The sequence below is a fragment of the Mus caroli genome, unplaced genomic scaffold, assembly GCF_978045245.1.
Source record: "Mus caroli unplaced genomic scaffold, Mus_caroli_1 scaffold_11, whole genome shotgun sequence".
NCBI lineage: Eukaryota > Metazoa > Chordata > Mammalia > Rodentia > Muridae > Mus > Mus caroli.
The window spans coordinates 19,670,101-19,690,100 of NW_028227266.1; the positions used below are offsets into that span (position 1 = coordinate 19,670,101).

The 20,000-nt window shown below is 42.5% G+C and overlaps 1 protein-coding gene and 1 pseudogene across 5 annotated transcripts in view; one reads left to right on the top strand and one right to left on the bottom strand.

The window, feature by feature from the left end:
* The window catches only part of Bbs9 (Bardet-Biedl syndrome 9), a 434,796-nt gene that overhangs the window by 206,082 nt on the left and 208,714 nt on the right, over positions 1-20,000 (top strand). For 4 of the 5 annotated variants that reach the window (XM_029481549.2, XM_029481548.2, XM_029481551.2 and 1 more), the window contains 4 exons: positions 405-419; positions 1,218-1,358; positions 4,971-5,066; positions 15,311-15,483. In XM_029481549.2, coding sequence (XP_029337409.1) covers positions 405-419; positions 1,218-1,358; positions 4,971-5,066; positions 15,311-15,483 — 425 coding nt within the window. The remainder of the gene's footprint in view (positions 1-404; positions 420-1,217; positions 1,359-4,970; positions 5,067-15,310; positions 15,484-20,000) is intronic. The other variant, XM_021173327.3, reaches the window with a different exon arrangement.
* Positions 14,050-15,033, bottom strand: LOC110301374 (tubulin beta chain-like; annotated as a pseudogene).

Here is a 20,000-nt window from a genome sequence, read left to right on the forward strand (position 1 = left end):
CTGAACACCCAAATAAACATATTCTAGAGTGGTGTCGTCTCCAGCTATTGCCTGGGCACGATCTCGAGATCCTCTCATTGTGCTTTCCAATTGCACTCGGCTTTCACTGACGCTCTTCATGTCAGTCGCACACTGAATTGTTTCTAAAGCATATTTCCACTGGAGTCATTCTCGTAGAGTTTTGAGAACAGAGGTGTAAATAAACACACTGTTGAGTTGTATTTACTTGGGGGTTGCTCTTCAAAGAAGGCTTTGTTTTCTCAGAGGAAAGTGTGGACTTCTTGAAAGTTTACAATGTATTTCAAACAGATGTGTATCAAACTTGTATTGGGGCTTTGCCATTGATAATTAGTTTGTGTTCCTTCTCTCTCCACCCTCTCTTTTGCATTGCTTCTAATGGATAGATCGAAATCCTGATGGTAAGTTAAATGAAAGGGAAAGATGAATTTCCAGGATAAAATTTATTGTTAAACTCAATGGGCATTATACCACAAATGAACTCATTGGGGTGGGTCTAGGGCCATTGTGACCAATGACTAGAAAGAAAGTTTCCCATGCCAGGCACTTGGATTGTTGATAATTTGTTTTGTAGTGAGCATTTGTTTCCACAGTCAGTAAAACTTCAATTAAAAGTATTTATGCATACACATACATCTATATATTATATGTAATTTTAATTGAACACAAAATGGCGTAATTTTCTATGGCTTTTTCAAGCATCCTTAGTGTTATTTAAATTCCTTTCCTCTCCCTGTCCCCCCCCCCCCCAGGTAATCCTTCCTTATCTGTTTTTCCCATTTCTCCCTTTATAGCCACTGTGTTGCGTCTTCTAGGGACTCAGCTCCCCTGGATTCTTCGTGGCCTTTCCACTTTCCTTGTATTTGCAGTCACTGCACGCTGTGCACTGACATGGAAGGGTTCAGGGCTGGGGGCCACAAGTGGGAGAGAATGTGCTGACTGTCTTTCTCGGTTGTCTTGCTCAGTAGAATGTTTTGTTATTTCTCTTTATTTAGTTGCATTTCCTCCCTCTCTCTCCTCCCTTTCCCATCCCCCTTCCCCTCTCTGTTTCCCTTCCCCCATCTTTTTCGTTCTGGCAGTGCACATGAGTTACTTGACTTAAGGGGAGCAGAGGCAGGTGGCAAGCTTGCTGGAGCGTCTGCTTGGACTGCACGTTATTTGTCAAACTCAGATCTACATTTTTTTTTTTTTAATTTCAGGTATTCCTCGGGTTGTCCAATGTAAATTTAGACTTCCTCTGAAACTAATTTGCCTACCTGGTCAGCCTTCAAAAACTGCAAGTCACAAACTAACTATTGACACCAACAAATCTCCTGTCAGTCTGCTTGGTCTCTTCCCAGGTAGGACTTTGGAAGCAATCTGCCTGTGAGCTCAGAAATGGGGGTTCCATGTGGAGTCCCCCAGGGGCAGGCAATAGGGGATTGTCAGTACCTGTGCAGTGAGGATGTCTGGCTGGGCTGGAAGTTTTGGCTTGAAATGTAAATATTTGTTTTTCAGTGTTAATATACACAGTGTTTCTCAGCCTTATTAATGCTGCAACCCTTTACTAGAGTTCTCATGTTCTGGAAACCCCAACCATAAAGTTGTTTGTGTTGCGACTTCATGACTGTAATTTTGTTACAATTATGAATTCTACTGTAAATGTCTGTGTTTTCCAATGGTCTCAGGCGACCTCCGTTGAAGGGTCATTTAACCCCCTCCCCCAGAAAGGGGTCTCTATCCACAGGTTCAGAACCTCTGCTGTAGACCTTTGGCTGCATCCCATTCTAAGAATATTGTTTATCGTTGCTGTCGCCTCTGAGGGCTGTCTCATGGATGGCTGTTCCTCAGGACGGTTCTGTAGTGGGCATTGCTGTCCAGGCTTTGAGGGCCATAGGGAAGGTTGGGGTGATTGGTGGGGCTGAGACCTTCCATAGCTATTTCCTTGAGTAGCTTAAAGCATAAAGCCCTAGTAGAAGAACTGCAACTTTGCTTAGATAAACAGTGCTGTACTCTAGATTTGGAATATACCTACCCCCTCCTTTCATCTTTCTTATTAGAACATTCTTCAAACAGTATATTTTGATCATGATTTCCCCTCCTCCCACCTTCTTCCTGATCCCTCCCAATTCTCCACCCATGCAACCGGATGGTCTTACTTTCTTCCCCCTGCAAAATCTACAAAAGCACAGAACCCACGCCCCCCCCCCCAAGAACCTAAAGGAGTCCGAACCCCAGAGTCAGCTTTGTGTTCATCAAGTACTGGGCGCGGCCATTGCCAGCAGTTACAAGACACAGATAGTTTCTTGGTTGGGTGGGAAGCTCATGTCTGCCTCTCCGTCAGTGCTGGGACCCCATCTGGCTTGAGCTTGTGCTGGCCATGTACACGCTCCCACAGTCTCTGGGTTCATGTGCACACCAAGCCTGTGGTGCCGGAAGACACTGCTTCCTTGGACACTCCCATCATCTCAGGCTCCCACCATCGTCCCACCTCCTCTTCTGCTATATCTGTTTCTTAGTAATGACGTGGAATCAAAATAAAAAAATCTTAGTTGAATAGCTTTTTAAAGCACTTTATTAAAAATTAGCCTGTTCACTATGAAGTGTATCCTCCCTCTTGTGTTTGAGGAGTAGGACTTAGAATCCAGACTTTTCCACAAAATCTGATTAATTTGTAGTAAGTCATTCCTTTGTGTTATTATACAGATGCTTTCGGTTTGTTATTCATTACGAGTAGGGCTGGTTTATTTTGGTTCTTATTTTGAGACAGGGTCTCACTGTGTAGCTCTGGCTCTCCTGGAACTCACTCTGTAGAGTAGGCTGGCCTCGTGAATTCAAAACTCGGATTCACTTGCCTCGGCCTCCTGAGTGCTGGGATTAAAGGTGTGACTCACTCCCAGCCAGCAGACAGGCGTTTTAAACCTTTATTTATTTGTTACTATGGAAAACAAAATCTCTGAAATGAAGTGTTTTTTTTAAACAATCATTCAATCTGAATTTTGAGTTGAGCTTGTATGCACATAGTAATTTTTTGTGGTTTCCTCCCTGTTATTTTCTTCCTTTCTCCCTCCATTCTCTTCCTCTCTTCATTTTTTTTGTAACAAAGTTGGATGTAAAAATGTATAATGGTCACTTGCTTTGCAGCACCTTGCATGAACTGATTATTTCCTTGGGTTGCACAAACTTCCAGGGATACATAGTTGGAAATTATATGTTGAACAATAACAAATTTGTTGGTGCTATTGATAATGTTTAAGTACTAGATCCAAGCAGCTGACTTTTATTGATATAAACTGAGTTCAACTAGAGACTGAATACAAACAAAGGTCCTGACCCAGAGTTTATCTTGGTAAGATATGGCATCAACTACATATTTACAAAGCTTTGTGGGCTCTCTCTTTTCTACTGTTTTGGAGCCTGTTTTGTTGACATTGTAAGAATGACAACCCTGTCAGCATCTTACTGCTTTAGAAACAACACTCAGTGACAAATTAAAAACTATTTTTCCCAAGATTGTATACATATACTATGCATTTTTTATTTTAAATTTAATAAACACGAATCATGTTCATTATCCATTATATCCATTTTCATGGAATCATGCAGTTGCTTAAAGTAGATTTCACATCAACATCAGGGAATAAAGGCTCTTTTATGTTGACATTAGACACAATGGCTCTTTCAAATCTACATATTCTACCTAAAGGGACAGATTAATGAGCTTCATGTCAAAGAAATAGCTTCAGACCTCTCCCTGATTGTTTATGAAGAAATGTAGGGCTTATGTGAAATGATTTTAGCTTTTATCATAAATAGATTGGAAGTTTAAAAAAGGAACCTGCTGATGATAATTCTCCTGTCCAGAAATTCATGTCTATTTTTCCTTTCCCCTAATGCAGCTAAGGTAATATTTGTAAGCATTTGCCCTTCCCCTATAGATTTTCTTTCATATTGTCTAGGAACATGTTTGTGGACCATGGATATTTTCGTTCATGACTTTATTTATTACATGGTATTTTATTATAGATGGACACCATGAAATAATCTGACTCATATTCTATTTTTAGATGTTTATATTGTATTCTTGTGAAAATGCCTTTGAAAAACCTAAAACTTATGACCATTTCTTGGATAAAGATATGAAAGTGGAGTTGGTAGGTTATAGGTTAAGACTACCTTAACAGCCATTGAGATAGAGTATAAAGTTGACTGTCTTCACCCAGTGACTGTAACACTCTGAGCACGGTCAGCTGCAAGTGAGGCTAACTCATTATGTTTAAAGGGCAAATGTATGAGGTGTGCGTGGACTTAATGATTTTTCAAATTTATAATGGGGTGTTGTAATGTAGTATACCTTTATAATAAGGGAAGTGTCTATATTTAGTATAGAGTGAATGTAGTCAGTCTGGGACCCTTCAATAGGGACCATTCAGTTTTGTTTTGTTTTAGTTTTGGCATGAATATAAACACAATAGATGTCATCTATTGTGACACTCTTGTACTTTTGTCTGTGGCTTCTGCTGATCTCAGTCTCTTCCCTGTCTTCTTGGGGACAGAGTCTCTCCGTAGCCGGGGCTGGCCTCACAGCAGAGTTCTTCCTGCTCTGATCATGGGATTATTGCATGTACCACCATGGGCAGTGATAGTCTTCTGACATCGGATGTAGCATTTTCCTAGCTCTCTGCAAATCCCAGGTCCTTCGTTTGCCTTATGGAGTGATGTTTCCCCCTGAATTCATCCTGCGACTGTTCAGCTGCACACCTGGACTCAGCTATGAAAAAGCAAATGAAGTCATTCCAGAGTGGTGCTATGAGGCAGGGATTTGAGCATTTAGAAGCTGCTGTAGAGATGAGCTAATACAGGTTATATGTGCATTTGAATGTTAGCAATGTGAAACACCCCAGCTAAGCTTTCTATTTAAAGCACTGCTGACTTTTCGATCCTGTAGGTGATTCCTTTCCCCTTCCTTGCAGACTTTGCCAACCCATCAGATGACGACCAAGTGAATGTAATTGGCTTCCGTCTCCTAGGAGGCGCTCGAGTGACTCTTCTTGCTTCTAGAACATCCCGTAAGTAAATCCGTGCCATCATTGTTGCTGGAAAGTTCAGCTTAGGGCACTGTGTCACACCAAGGACATTGCAAAGGATGAAGGTGATATTTAGCCAGATGTGACAGACAAGAGTCACCCATATAGGGTGTGAGAGGTGAGAAACTAAATTGTGTTAGAGACATGTAGCTTTGGTTTTAGGGATGAGAGGAATTTTAAAATGGCTTTAAGATGCATATACAGTGATCTAGTTTTCAAGAAGTCTTAAAAACTAGAATTAACTTTCTTTTTGGTATGTATATGTATATGTTTATTTTTAATGTTTTTTGAGACAGGGTTCTCCATATGTAATTTATCCTGTGTTTGAGCTTGTGAGTCTCCTGCCTCAGGCTCCCTCATGTTTGGAGTTCAGATATATTTTACTTTGGACAACTTATTTAAAAAAAAAACCCATCTGTCTGTCTGTCTGTCTGTCTGTTTATCTATCTATCTATCTATCTATCTATCATCTAATTAATCTATCATCTATCTATGTATCTATCAGCGATATGTATATCTATACTTATCTTTACATCCCTGTTTGACATTTTCTTAGTTAGGGTTTCTATTATTGTGCTAAAAATGTTATGACCAAAAGTAATTGAGAAAGGAAAGAGTTTACAGTGCTCAGAGCACACTCTGGGGGTGGGGGGTGCTGCTTACTGAGCTGCTCCTTGTGACTGGATCAGCTAGATGGCTTCTGTGATCTGGGCCACCTGACGAGGGTGGCACTGTCCCTCATGGGCTAGGCCCTCCCCTGTTAATCATTAGTGAAGAAAATGCCCTTAGACTTGCCTACTGACATCTGGATAAAGACATTTTCTCAGTTGGGGTTCCTCTTCCCAGGTAACTGTGTTAACTTGTGTTAACTTGACAAAGCAAGCAAGCAAACAAAGAAAGTAGCCAGGACAGACATCAGCAGAAAGGAACATGAAATGAGTGAATTTTTTTTTTTTTTTTTTTTGGCTGAGACTAATATCAAATAGAAATGCAATAAGTATATAGCCAGACTTGAATTCCAATTTAAATATGCATCATTAACTTAGTGTCATAGAAGAAAAGAAGTTGAAACTAGTTGGTTTAAAACTTTCTTATTTGGGGCTGGTGAGATGGCTCAGTGGGCAAGAGTACCCGACTGCTCTTCCGAAGGGCCAGAGTTTAAATCCCAGCAACCACATGGTAGCTCACAACCACCCGTAATGAGATCTGATGCCCTCTTCTGGTGTGTCTGAAGACAGCTACAGTGTACTTACATGTAATAAATAAATAAATCTTTAAAAAAAACTTTCTTATTTTGTATTTATCATACTAAAGATATTAAATCCACTATCTTATGTATATACTTTCATAGAAATAAACATGATAACATTAAGCATTTCTTTAGGATAAAGTGTGTGTGTGTGTGCGTATAGGTAAGGATGTGATTCAGTTAATGGTAGGGTGCTTGCCTTGGGTTTGATCTCCAGCAGTGCAGAGTGTAAACACTATCCTATGATTTTAGCACTAGGCACTGTCTGCACCTGCAGTCAGGCTGTCCTGCCTTGCAGTGACAGAATGAATGACACGAAGATATCTTGGAAACCAAAAGTTGTTAGCAGCAGCATATTTCCTGCTCTTGAACTTGGCTAAGATCACAGGCACTTCTAGGATATGTTGCTTGCTAACTGATGAAATAAATGAGAATGCTAGTAGGCATTCTAGAGCAAAGCACACAAAGTAAAACCCAGTTTCCTACTTCATCAGTCTCTGTGATGAGTCATGACTACAGCCATTATCTTGGCATCACATGGATATGCCTAAGATAAAGTCTAAATGCCCAAGATTTCTTGGTGCACTGGCCACAGTGCTAAACACAGGTACATGTGATCGTCGGGCTGTGCTTAGCTTTACTCTTCTTTTGGATGTTGGAATCATTTTGCTGCATTTTCTTATTTAATTTATTCCCTGGTTAAACTAAAAATTTGTCACCAATCTTTTTTTTTTGGAAATTTTGAGTGTCTTTCTGATTTGGATTAATGGTGCTTGATTATTTTTATGATTAACTTTTTACTTATATTTATATCAGTGTTTGCCTACATATATTTTATATGTAGGCAAACATATAAAAAAGTATGTATATATACATACTTATTATGTGTATATACATATACGTGTGTGTGTGTGTGTGTGTGTGTGTGTGTGTCTACCATCGTCATGCCTGGTACCACAGAGGCCAGAAGAGGTTCTATCCCTGGGTCTGAAGTTACAGATTGGTTTGAGCTTCTATGTGGGTATAGGGAACTGAACTTGTGTCCTTGGAAGAGCAGCAGGTGATCTTAATGTCTGAGCTATTGCTCCACTACCAGTTGGTGGTGCTTTTAGTTAATCTTCAGAGGAAGCCATTTAAACAGCAGATACTTTTGTGTCTGTGGGCATATTGATATCCATTTGCATTTGTAGTTGTTTTCTTCTGACGAAGTGGCTCTCTGAGCACTCTGTCTCCTTCCTGTTCCATGCACATCACCCAGATATGTAACCACCTTTCTCACATGTATGGTGTGCTCATGCTGCACGGCCCCATTGTGGGCAGACAGAACACAGACGCTTTCAACAAGCAAGCTAGGAATGCGTGAACTGAGTCCTGGGGGCAGCCGCTCTATTTCTGGGGTGGTTCTTTGACTTTAGTGATGTGGGTTCCTGTCCTGGGGGTGCCTCTGTGATGATGATGAGTGTGGGACTCAGGTTTTGGGCGTTGAGGGAGACATTGCTGCTCCTCTCTGCACCCTCAGTGTATTGGTCCCCTTGTACCTGACTCTTGTTGGGCATTTTCATGTTTATAAAAGGCACAGAAGAGTAATTGATATGAAGGAATCTGGATTGCCAGATTTCCAACATGTGGAAGGGACACAGTATTTTTTTTCTTGGTACATGATCCATATGCCATATGGAATTGTCTTCAGCTCTTGCTAGAATTTTCTGTAGATTCCTTTCATTCATTTCCTTTAGAAGTCTGCTTGATAATCATGTGTGCTATATGGTATACACTTTTCTTTGTTTTCCCTGAAGGTTGAGTGCAGGGCCTTGTACAGGCCAAGTCCTTGCTTCACCACGGAGCTGCACCCCAGCTCCTTGTAGCAGGAAGGATCGCACAAGGACAAGCACTCTTTGACCGGAGGGTCCCACAGGTTTGATGTCATCTACCTTGAGGATAAACATGGCATGGCACTGGTGTCTTCAGAACAAAAATCTAATTCTGGAGGAAACAGTGCTTAAAGCAGCTATTGGATTTTACAATGGAGAATTTCAGATAAAATCCATTCTTGAGAGTGGTGGTAGGGTGGGCCTGTCAGATCCAAGCTGATAATCAGAGATGGAAAGATCACAGCAAGCTGATATGTGATGAGAGAGAAAAGGAGCTTAGTGCCATAGGCTGGGGAAGGCTGTGGTGGGAGGAGTGAGTTGGCGAGACAGACTCAGGGCTCAGGCTCAGGGCTCATGCAAAGGTTAAAAAGACTGCATACTTTTCCTTTTTTCATACACTGTGTGCTGTTATACATGAATTTCATATATGCATGCGCATATACATGTGTGTGTGGGAGCTCAAGGTGCCCCCCCCCACCATTTCTTTGAGGCAGAGTCTCTCTGTCTCACCAGGATCTCACCCGCACCACTAGCCTTGCTAGTCAGCTTGCTTGAGGAGCCCGGCTCTGCCTTGGGCTGCCACACCTACTTGTGGTTTACTTGGGTTGTGAGGATTTCAACTCTGATTCTCTTGCTTGTGTTGTGAGCACATTTACTGCCAGTCCATCTCCCTAGCCTTAGACTGCAGTTTCCTCTCATGCGAGGTCTGTAAAGGCAAGGTGTAGTTTCGAGAAATGGACAGTTAAACTACAGAGATGGTCAGTGAAGACAAAAATGAAGTGCCAAGTTCAAGGGAACTAAAAAGGCCTCAAGTGAGAGAGACCCTCATGTAGATGTATCTTTGTGAACTTAGAGCACTGTGCACCAAGGATATACCATACGGATCATAAAAGGAAAAGCGAGCTAGGATGATAAACTCCTCATTAGCATCTCTCATTTTCCAGATGTGGTGGCACATGCCTATAATCTCAGTCACTCAAGAGGTGTCACCAGGAGTTACATGAGTTTATGGCCACATTATGCCACTCAGCAAAACCTTGTGCCAAAACAAATAAAAAAACAAAAACCTGCCAACCACATCCAACCTACCGACCACCCAGATAACTAACAAAACTGAGCAGCGTCAGTTGGTAGTGGACAGTAAAACATTCCCTCCAAAATGGAAGGGAGTCATTTCTCAGCTTGGGCGTCTGCGTTCTGCTAGGCTGGCGAGGAGCAGGGAATGGTAACCACAGACACATTTGTTTGTGTAGATTTAAGCCAACAATAGAAATAGAAATGATGACCAAACCACACTGGGCTTTCCCATGATTTTAACATGCCAGAGGGGAACAGATGGAGAAGACTCAGGTCCCAAGCTCCCCCTCTGTCATTAGCGTGCTTTTGGGCATGATAGAAGAACCATAGACATGAATGCAAAGATGAGTCAAACTTGACGCTGTCCCTTTTGCTTTGCAGAAGAAAGCACATGTGATCTTTAAACTTGCTAATTAAAGTACATTGAAGCACGGGGGTGTGCATCTCGCTTCAGCCTGTCTTTGCAGAGTAGATGTCTCTCATCCAGGGACTTGTTAGACATGAGGCTTGAACACCCCTTGCAGAAGCCATGGATGACAATAGGAGAGGCAAAAGGGCAAGGAGAACCAGCAATCAGACGTTGATGTGCTGGCACACAGAATAGTTCTATTTGAGGTTTTGTAAAGACCTTGAGGAATAAATGTGAGAATTAGGTAACGGTCAGTGTAGGAAGAAGGAAAGATATCTTCAAATATTGGCAGATAGGTAAGGGGTTTAGATATAGTGAATTTTCCTGAGTGCCTGGACCAGGCAGTAGGGGTTCCGTGACAGTCCTTTAGCAAGGCCACTTTAGGGGCAGTTAAGGATTTTAATGGTTGGATCTGAATTCATCTGATAGCTGCCTTATACCAAGTGAGCATCGTGGGATAGTAATTCATTAGTTAATATTTAGCAATTTCTTCACTATGGGGTCAATTTTTTTATAATATAAATCTAGCTTTCAAAACACATTTTCAACAGTGGATGTAGATGCAGCTCCACAGTTTCTGTTGCTATGGAAGAGCTTATACATTTTCAATTTTATACTTGCATCTGCTGAGATCATTTATATTATTTCTCCCAACTTTGTGCTCTTTTCTCTTAAAAGTTTTACAAATAATATAGTTAAATGCATGCATTGCCTCTGATTTAATATAAAATACATCTGTATTGATGAAGTTCAGATGATCTGGCATGATAGAGTCTGGTGTGGCATTCTGTGGTCAGCTTAATTAAGCACACCATTCTCTCCACTGTTGGTAGAGTCGGGGTGGCGATTGACGGGGGTCTCATTGTCCGGATTTATTTTATTGGGAAGCTGAAGTGGTTGTTTCCACTGAGTGCTGCTACAGAATACTAACGAAAGGAGATAAGCAAGTGGAATGCTTGCCCTAGCAACTCCCTTGGTTGTTAGAACTTTAAGGGTATATTTTAAAAACTCTCGCTCATTCCTCCTCAGTTATAAACAGGAAGCTGCACCCCTCTTCTCCACGACATACACAGTGTGGCCTGTCTTTGTGTGAGTCATCACGCACTTGGAGTCGGGACACTTAGGAAACGGCCATAGCCAAACCTGGGCCTGTGGGCCTTTGACTCAGTTCCTTGTCGACTTTTGCTAATTTGAGAAAAAAAGCCAGTTTAAGAATACCATTTATCGCTGGGCGTGGTGGCGTACACCTTTAATCCCAGCACTTGAGAGGCAAAGGCAGGTGAATTTCTGAGTTCGAGGCCAGCCTGGTCTACAGAGTGAGTTCCAGGACAGTCAGGACTACACAGAGAAACCCTGTCTCGAAAAAAAAAAAACCACACCAAAAACCAAATAAATAAAAAATAAAAAGAACACCATTTCTCTTGCTGCACCCAAGGTCTATGTTTTTGTTGCAGAAAGGTTTGTTTTTGTCCCTCGTGTATGCAGATAACATTAACAGGAAGAAGTAACTATAAAGATGCATATAATGCATGTTTGAGTGCTTGAGGCTACATCTCTGTTATTTGGTGACAGTATCAATAAAGTCCCTACTAAGCGCATGGCATTTTGCTCACGTTTGGGCTTTTCATTCCCTTTACTCTACACAGCATCTCTGTGCACATTTAACGTTCCTTGCTTTGACATCTAGTGGCCTAAAGATGGCGTCTGTCTGTGTAAGTCCAACCGTGCCTCCTTCTCTACGGACCTTATGTTATGGCTGATCTGCCTTCCCCTCTGAGTACATTATTTATCTGCAGTGGTGATGGATTGGTCCTGCCTTGATTCAGGGAGTGAGCCATGAGAAGCAGCGGCTTCCCTCTCACGGTGCACTTAATTGTTCCGTAAAGCACAGCTGTCTCACCCAGTCATAGTGTCTCAACTGTAAGTTCTTTCTTGATTCTTTCCAATTCATTTTCTGCTTGGGAGCTTTTGTAATTCAGCAGATAAAAGGGGAGACACACATCAGAACCCAACTTCCCTTCATCTCGAAGCCTCTGCCTTTATGATACTGTCTAAATGTCCTGTTTTGCTTTGAGATAGGGTCTCATTATGCAATGCAAGCTTATCCAGAGCTCACTCCGTAGCCCAGGCTAGCTTTGAATACCCTCTTCAGCTTTCTGAGTGCTGTGTTCATAGCATGCACTACCATACCCAGCTTATCACTGAAACTTTTTGCCAAGCCTCCTGGATCTCTGTGTATGAGCTTGGCCTTCGTGGCTCAGATCTATAATCCCAGGTTCTTAGGAGGATCAGGAGGTTAGGGCTAGCATGAGCTACAGAGTTTGTTTGAGGTCGGCTAGGATACCTACTAAGACTCCATCTCAAAAATAAAAAGTAAACAAATAAGTGGAGATATAGCTTAATGCACTTTCTGGTGTGTGCATAAGGCCCTAGGTTTGAGCCTCAGTTATAAGGATCTCTGTGTAGAGGTGGACCCTGGCTTTAAGTGTTGATCTATCTAGGGGTTCTCTCCTTCATCTTCTCTTGATCTAGCACATGGGTGACTTTTTCTGCTCTGACGAACATGCCATTCTCTCCACCTTGAGGATCAAGACTTTTGTGCATAGTGCTTAGGAATGTACACTCTGTATTCAGGGCAGTAGTTAGCTTTAACTCAGGCTTATTATTTGAATGACTATTGAAAACTATTAATAATCTATAAAAAGGCAATAAAAATTTAAATCTATAAGAGAACAATAAGATAGGCAGATGTTGCCTGAATCCCCTGAAATAGTCCCTTAAAGAGCTGTATTAACTTGCTAGTCCATTGTAGGAGATAGGGAAGTGTTAGGCGTCAGTAGTGTCTTTGTTGTCGTTCCTGTGGTTCATGTGGAACTTACTGAGACTCTAAGGGTGGTCTTGTGTTACTTCACTTTATAAAGATGGTTTCATTCATCTGGTTTGTCCCTTTTAAAAATTGGCTGCAGGTCCTTTATCTTACTTTATCATTTATCATTAATTCAGCCATTTCCTTGTGTTATGTATGTGTGCACTTGTGACTACACACATGTGTGCTGATTGGTGTTAAGATCAGGGAACTACTATTGGGAATTGGTTCTCTGTGGTCACTTTGTGGGATCTAGGAGTCAAACTCAGATCACCATGCTTGTGTGCGAGAGTTCTACCCTCTGAACCATTTCACTGGTCCTATTTAATTTTTAAAATTCCAGTTTTGAGCCACTGCTTCTGTTTTATGCACTTCTGGGGATTGAACTCATGGCAAGCACTTTATGAACTGAACTACATCTCCAGCCTGTCAAGTATACTTCGTATGCTTTATGAAGAGATCGATGCACATGGAAAGAAACAAGGACCTTAGAGCAGAAGTCTCAGAAGTTGGCAGCTATGAAGGCTCTGATTTAGCTTAGTTCACCTTGAGTGGGAAGTCCTTCTCTAACAGTCTTCTCATGACCATGGAGAATTGCAAAAACATTCTGGGCTCTTGAGAGTGTAGATGCCCTAAGCCCAGGAGCTGCCAGTTGAGTGGCAAGGACTATTTCTGTTCAGGTGCAGGAGAGATGGGAGCTAGGATGCTAGTGGCCAGCCTTTCTGAAGAAGCCCTTCGGAGGACTTGAGAAACCAATCTGAAGTAGGCAGTAGCATCACAGAAGCTGAAAGAGGCAGTGGCAGGATGGCCATGCTGCCTGAAGAAGACATTCTTGAAGATAGTGGGCGTGGTGCCCAGCTGCAGAGCAGACACTCTGGCCACAGTTGAGTGCAGCAGCCATTTTTCCATGAACTGTGGAGGCATACACAGCATTGGTTACTCCCACTGTGGTGGTTTAAATGAGAAATGCCACCCCCCGCCCCCCGGCTCCTGTATTTGTTCAAATACTTGACCCACAGTTGGTGTTGCTGTCCTGGGAGATTATGGAACCTTTAGGAGGTGGAGCATTACTGGAGGAAGTATGTCACTGTGGATAGCCTTGCTCTGCTTTCTGTTTGTTTTCTCCCTCTCCCCCTCCCTCTCCCCCTCCCCTCCCCTTCCCCTCCCTTTCTCTCCCTTCCTACTCCTTCCCACTCCACTTCTTCTTATGTGGATAAAAATGTGATCAGTCAGCTTCTTTGCTGTATCTGCCTGCCACCATACCATACGTTCTCCACTATTAATGGTCTCCATTCCACCAACACTGTGTGCTAAACTGAAGCCCTTCTTTCCTAACTTTCTTTTGATCATGATATTGTGTCTCAAGAAGAAGAAAGTAAGGAATAAACATATCTAGTAGAAAAAGATCACTAGGGGGTATAAGAGAATCTCTCTCTCTGAGTTTGCTAATAAAAGTCCAAAACCCAAGGGTGAACTTGTGAGATACAGGTTTTTCACGGTACCATGGAAAATCCTAAGACACACTTCACCATGTGTATCTGCCATTTTGTCTTTACATCTTGTAAGCAGAAAGGCTTTGCCAATGCTTCTAATATTTCTCTGTTTACAATATTGTAGATAATATAAATAATTGATGGTGAATTAAATGGAATTTGTAACTTCTGAGACTTTCCAAGGGACTCCTCAGCCTCCTCCTCAAACTCTCCCTCTTCCTCAGCTGTAGCGTCCTGGTACTGCTGGTACTTGGACACCAGGTCATTCGTGTTGCTCTCAGCCTCAGTGAACTCCATCTCATCCATGCCCTCACCTGTGTACCGGTGTAGGAACGCCTTGCATGGGAACATGGCTGTGAACTGCTCTTGAGATGTGTTTGAACAGCTCCTGAATAGTGGTGCCGTTTCCAATGAAGGTGGCGGACATTTTTAGGCCCCGAGGTGGAATGTCACAGACAGCTGTCTTCACATTGTTGCAGATCCACTCAACAAAGTAGCTGCTGTTCTTGTTTTGGACGTTAAGCATCTGTTCGTCCACCGCATTCATAGACATGCGGCCCCTGACACAGTACCCACAGTCAAGTGGCGCCCATGGATCTCAGGCAGCCATCAGTTCTTGGCATCAAACATCTGCTGGATGAGCTCAGGAACTGTCAGGGCACGGTACTGCTAGCTTCCCTGGCTGGTCAAGGGGGCAAAGCCAGGCATGAAGAAGTGCAGGCGAGGGAAGGGTACCCACCGTGTTTATAGCCATTTTCTGCAGGTCATCATTTAGCTGGCCAGGGAATCGCAAGCAAGTGGTTACCCCACTCAGGCGGAGGACACTAGATGGTTCAGGTCACCATAAGTGGGTGTGCTCAGCTTTTGGGTTCTGAAGCAGATGTCATAGAGTGCTTCATTATCAATACAATAGGTCTCATCTGTGTTTTCAACCAGCTGGTGGACTGAAAGGGCGGCATTGTAGGGCTCAACCACTGTGTTGTGCCACAGTTGGGTTGTTTAATTCTGTTTACTATTAGGCACACCATGAGAAGGGCTGCGTGAACCTGTCCCTGACCATCTCCCCTGGAAGGACATCTGAAGTACTCACGTAGCTGATGCAGAAAACAGCCTCAAGGCAGCAGAGATCAGAGCACCATTACAAAGAGGGGTCTTTATCCTTTAGTAGCCATTCAGGTCAAGGCTGCTTGAGGGCTCACCTAGTTTCAGGTGGTAATCGTGTGTTAATGAGCATGTTTCCTTCATTATTTTCTTCTCTTAGAACGGTACCGCATTCAGAGCGAACAGTTTGAAGATCTCTGGCTCATAACCAATGAACTCATCCTCCGCCTTCAGGAACATTTTGAAAAACAGGGAACCAAAGACTTTTCGTGTTCTTTTTCTGGATGTGTGCCCCTTCAAGAATATTTTGAGTTGATTGATCATCATTTTGAGGTATGATATTAGACCAAATGGCCTTTACCAGAATAATAAACGAAAGAGCAAGAGATGCTATGGAAGAGAGAGTGGTATGCTGTGAGTCGTTTTTAAGTGGATGGTAGACTGTGCTCAGTTACTGATCAGCTGCAGATGTTTGCAGAGTGGCAGGGTGTAGCCTGGTTTGTGGCCTCACCTTCAAACATGGCTGATTGGATTCTCCAACATGTAAACTTAACCCTCGACCTCAAAAACCCATGGTTAAAACTGCTTGAGTTTATCATCCCGAGTAATTCACCCAGGGCATAAATGAGGTGTGATTGTAAGGAGATATTTCTTTTTTTAATCCCTAACAAGCACAGCAGAGCTTCTGCGTTGGAATGACCATGTTAACCATGGGAAATGCTCCTCTGCACCTGGCATGATGGCTGCCTAGTAAACTCTGAGTAGTTAAATGTACAAATCTCAGTCCGACAGTGTCTCCGTGGCTCTGAACATTCTCCTACTTGCTTGGAAGTTCTGTTAGAGTTTATGTCGGGTTCTCTTGAGTGTCTCAGTAATATAATTTCCACATCCTTGGGAGATCCTTGGTATCTGCAAAGATTCATGTTTCCTGGATGGATGGGCACTGAGTTCTGCATTACGTCACAGGTGCACTCACTGAGTGGGCACTGAGTTCTGCATTACATCACAGGTGCACTCACTGAGTGGGCACTGAGTTCTGCATTACATCACAGGTGCACTCACTGAGTGGGCACTGAGTTGGTATGCATTACGTCACAGGTGCACTCACTGAGTGGGCACTGAGTTGGTATGCATTACGTCACAGGTGCACTCACTGAGTGGAATCTGAACACATTCCATAGGGGCTGTTAAAAAGAAGGCAATTTCGAGTATCTAGCACTTGTTACTAGGGTGACTATGTTTTTTAAGATTTTGCTTTATTTTTATTTTATGTGTACATATGTGGTCCTCAGTGTATATATATGTATCACATACATGCAGGTACCCTTAGAGAGGCCAAAAGCCAGTACCAGGTTCCCTGAAACTGGGGTTGCAGAAACTGTGAGCATTGCTTCTGGGACCTGAATTTGGGTCCCCTGTAAGAGCAGGAAGTACTTGTAGCATTGAGCTATCTCTCATTCCCCTGCAGCTATTGTTCTTCAAGGAGTTCAGCCCATTTTGAGGTTACATCAGGTGTCTTCTCTACTCCTTTTATTTATTTATTTATTTTTTTTTTGAGAGAGTCTCTCCCCTTTTCAGCTAGACTGGCTGGCCAGCTAGGCTCGGGTCCCCGAGCCTCACTCCAGGCCTTGTGGCTTTTTATGTGGGGATCTGAACTGAGCTCCTCAGTCTTCCAGCAGACGCATTCCCCATTAGCCGTCTCCCCAACTTAGCTATGGTTATTTTGTGGGTTAATATGTATTTGACTCAATTGTAGCACCAAAATTGACAGTTTGGGTGCATGTATTGAAATACTTTATATGAAGACATTTTGAATTTTAACATTTCAGCATAATTATGGATATCCATATATAATTTTTATATATTTAATATAATTGTATATATAATAAAAATGTAATAATATTTATATATGTCTTTTTTTGGAATATTGGGAAGTGGAAGTATGGGTCTTGTACATAGTAAGCAAATGTTTTGGCATGAGCTACATTCCCAGGCCCCTTATATTGTTTTTTGCAAATATTGTTTCTAGAATAGGTTTGCAGAAGCTGTATGCTGAAGAACTGAGATAATTTTATTCTTCTAGGATATATTTTAAGAAATCCTTGCTTGACTGTGGTTTATAAAACAGAGTCCACAGAGAGACAATTCTAAATCTATGTTCATAACATTTAAAATAGAGATTGCTGTGTTTTGCTGGCTAATAGGTTTGCCATACACTTTTCCCTCCCGGGTTCTTGGACAGGGACTCCACAGTGTTTCCGTATCAGGCTCTTTCCTTTGGGGGAGAGGTTTGGCACTTTGATTTGTTACACACACAGGGATAATGAGTTTTCTTCCTCTACTCCCTGTTTCCACTGTCTGTTTCCCGATATAAATAATTTCTTAAACTTTTAATCAAGGTAGCTTCTAGAATTTAGGTTGCTTTGTGTAAACAAGGAAACAATTTCTGTCTGTTTTACTCATTGCAATTCTTGGTTTTGAGCCTCACAATGGATAATTATTTGCAAAAGTACTACAGTTCTTTTATTTTTGTAATTGCTGTTATTACTGATGTGTGCATGCTGTGCAGGGGAAGTGTGGGCATCTGCATGCAGAGCCAGAGGCTGGCTTGGGACTTGGCTCACTTCCTTCCCTGTGGCTTGTGAGGTCAGATAGTCAGGCTTGTTCAGTGAGCACTTTTACCCACAGCGCCATCTTTCCAGCCTCCAGGCCCCTAAATTATGAAGTTCTGATATTGAAAAACCGCGTAATCTCTGGTTCATGCTACACATTGAATGGCATCCTGGTTGATACCTGCATATCAAGGAAGTCCTTTTAGTATCGTGTGTTCATAGACTCAGAGAATAACGTGGAAGCAGATCTCAAGTAGGTGAGTTATAACTGGTCTGGCATTCTTCTTAGAACAGGGTCTCCTATGTCCCAGGATGCCTACAGATCCCATGCACCCGATGGTAAATGCGGTTTACACCTTGTGAGCCCTCGACCTTCACTTGTGGGTGTTGGGATTGCTGGTTGAGCACTACCCTGCCTGGCGTACACAGTACTAGGAATCAGACCCTGGGTCTCCGGCACTTTAGGAAAGTCCTCTGACTGCTGAGCTACAGTTCCAGCACCTTTATTTATTTAAAAGTTTTAGTTCTTAAAATTAATTTTGTTACTTTTTTATGCTGCCCATGTATTCTTTTTATTTTTTGAGATTATAATTAGATTATATTTTTCCTTTCCCTTTTCCAAGTTCGCCCATGCGCCCTTGTTCACTCTCCTTCAGACTTACAGCCCTGTGCATATAAATACATGTATGTACAGGTGCACTGCTATGCATAATAAGAGATTAGAGTCCATATAAAGTTACCCATGTGCACATTTCAGAGCTGTCTGTTTGGCATTGGGCAACCCGTTGGTGAGCTCTTTCCTGGGAAGAGCACCTCTCCTGCTCTCAGCTGTCCTCGGTTGCCCGAGTGCTTTGTGTAGGGATGAGGCATTGTGGTCTTTCCTCGTTGGTGCTGTCCTTGTTCAGCTCATGCTTGGGGAGTCACGTTGGTGAGACTTTATGGGTGTAGCTTCTGTTATGACTAGGAGACACAGTCTCACGGCAAACTTCCGGATCCACTGGCCCTTACAGTCTTTCAGCCCCTCTCTTCTGCAGTGTTCTGTGAGCCTCAGGTGTGGGAATGTTCTGTGGGTGTATGCAGTAGGACTGGACTTTACAACTCTGCTTATTGCTTCATTGTGGTTTTTGTAGTGGTCTCTCCATCTGTCTTAAAGAAAAGTTGTCCTTGAGGAGGGAAAACTTATCTGTGGGTATGAGGACACGTGTTAATAGATTGTTGTTAGGAATTGTGCTGAGTAGTAAATTGGTGGTTTCAGGTTCTTTTCTAGTAACCAGAGTTCACTAGCACTGGGTAGTTAGCCAGGCTTCCACTACCAGGCAGTGCTTCCTGTTTGTTAAATGGGGTTACGTTCAATTAGAGAGCCTTTGGTTACCACCCAGGTATACGTGCCACTACTGCACCAGTAGGGTAGGGTCAGCATGTCTTGCTGTTTGTCAGTGTGCTTCAGAGATATCATAATTGGGTAGGACTCTTTGTGCCTCCATCCCTTGGAAGTTTGTATAGTGCTTTCGGGTACCACAAAAGCTAGTGCTCAGGTAGAAGGCAGTTCCAGCTCAGGGGTTTCTGGGCCCTGTTTTGGAAAGGAATCAGTAATAGGCAGTTACCTTCCACCTCTGGTGGGTAACCAAAGGCAGTAGCAGTAGACGTATGTTTTGAGAGTTTCTTTGACATCCCTGGCCAAGAATTCAAAAGAGGGCTTCTCATGTGTGGAACTGTGTTTTTTGTTAGGTCGTTTCTGGCTCTTAGTGGGAGTCCCATCAGCCTAGATTAGAAAAGACAGACAGACAGACAGACACACACACACACACACATATATATATATATGTAATCTGTATGTGTGTACAGGTACATGTATATGTATAAAATATATATCTATACATATATGTTATATATATTTAATGATCCTTTTACACACACAGATTTAGTCATGGAGTTACGTGTGTTATAGCTTTGTTGTATAAACAGTTAACACTGTGATTCCTGTGGCTTTCTCAGGAATCCTCACTGTTTTTTCACCCACCTCTCTGTCTTCTGTTACCTCCCTGCCTTCCCTAAAGAGTTCCTTCCCCATTTCCCTGTCTGATTACTCATGCCCTGCTCCCCCCGTCTTTGGTGTGTACCTCCTTCCCTTCCCATTTCCTGATCCAGTCATCTCTACTCTGCCATTCTCCTCTCGATGGAGTTCCAACTCCCCTGTCCTAAAAAGGGTTTAATACATTTTAAATTCCAATATTTAAG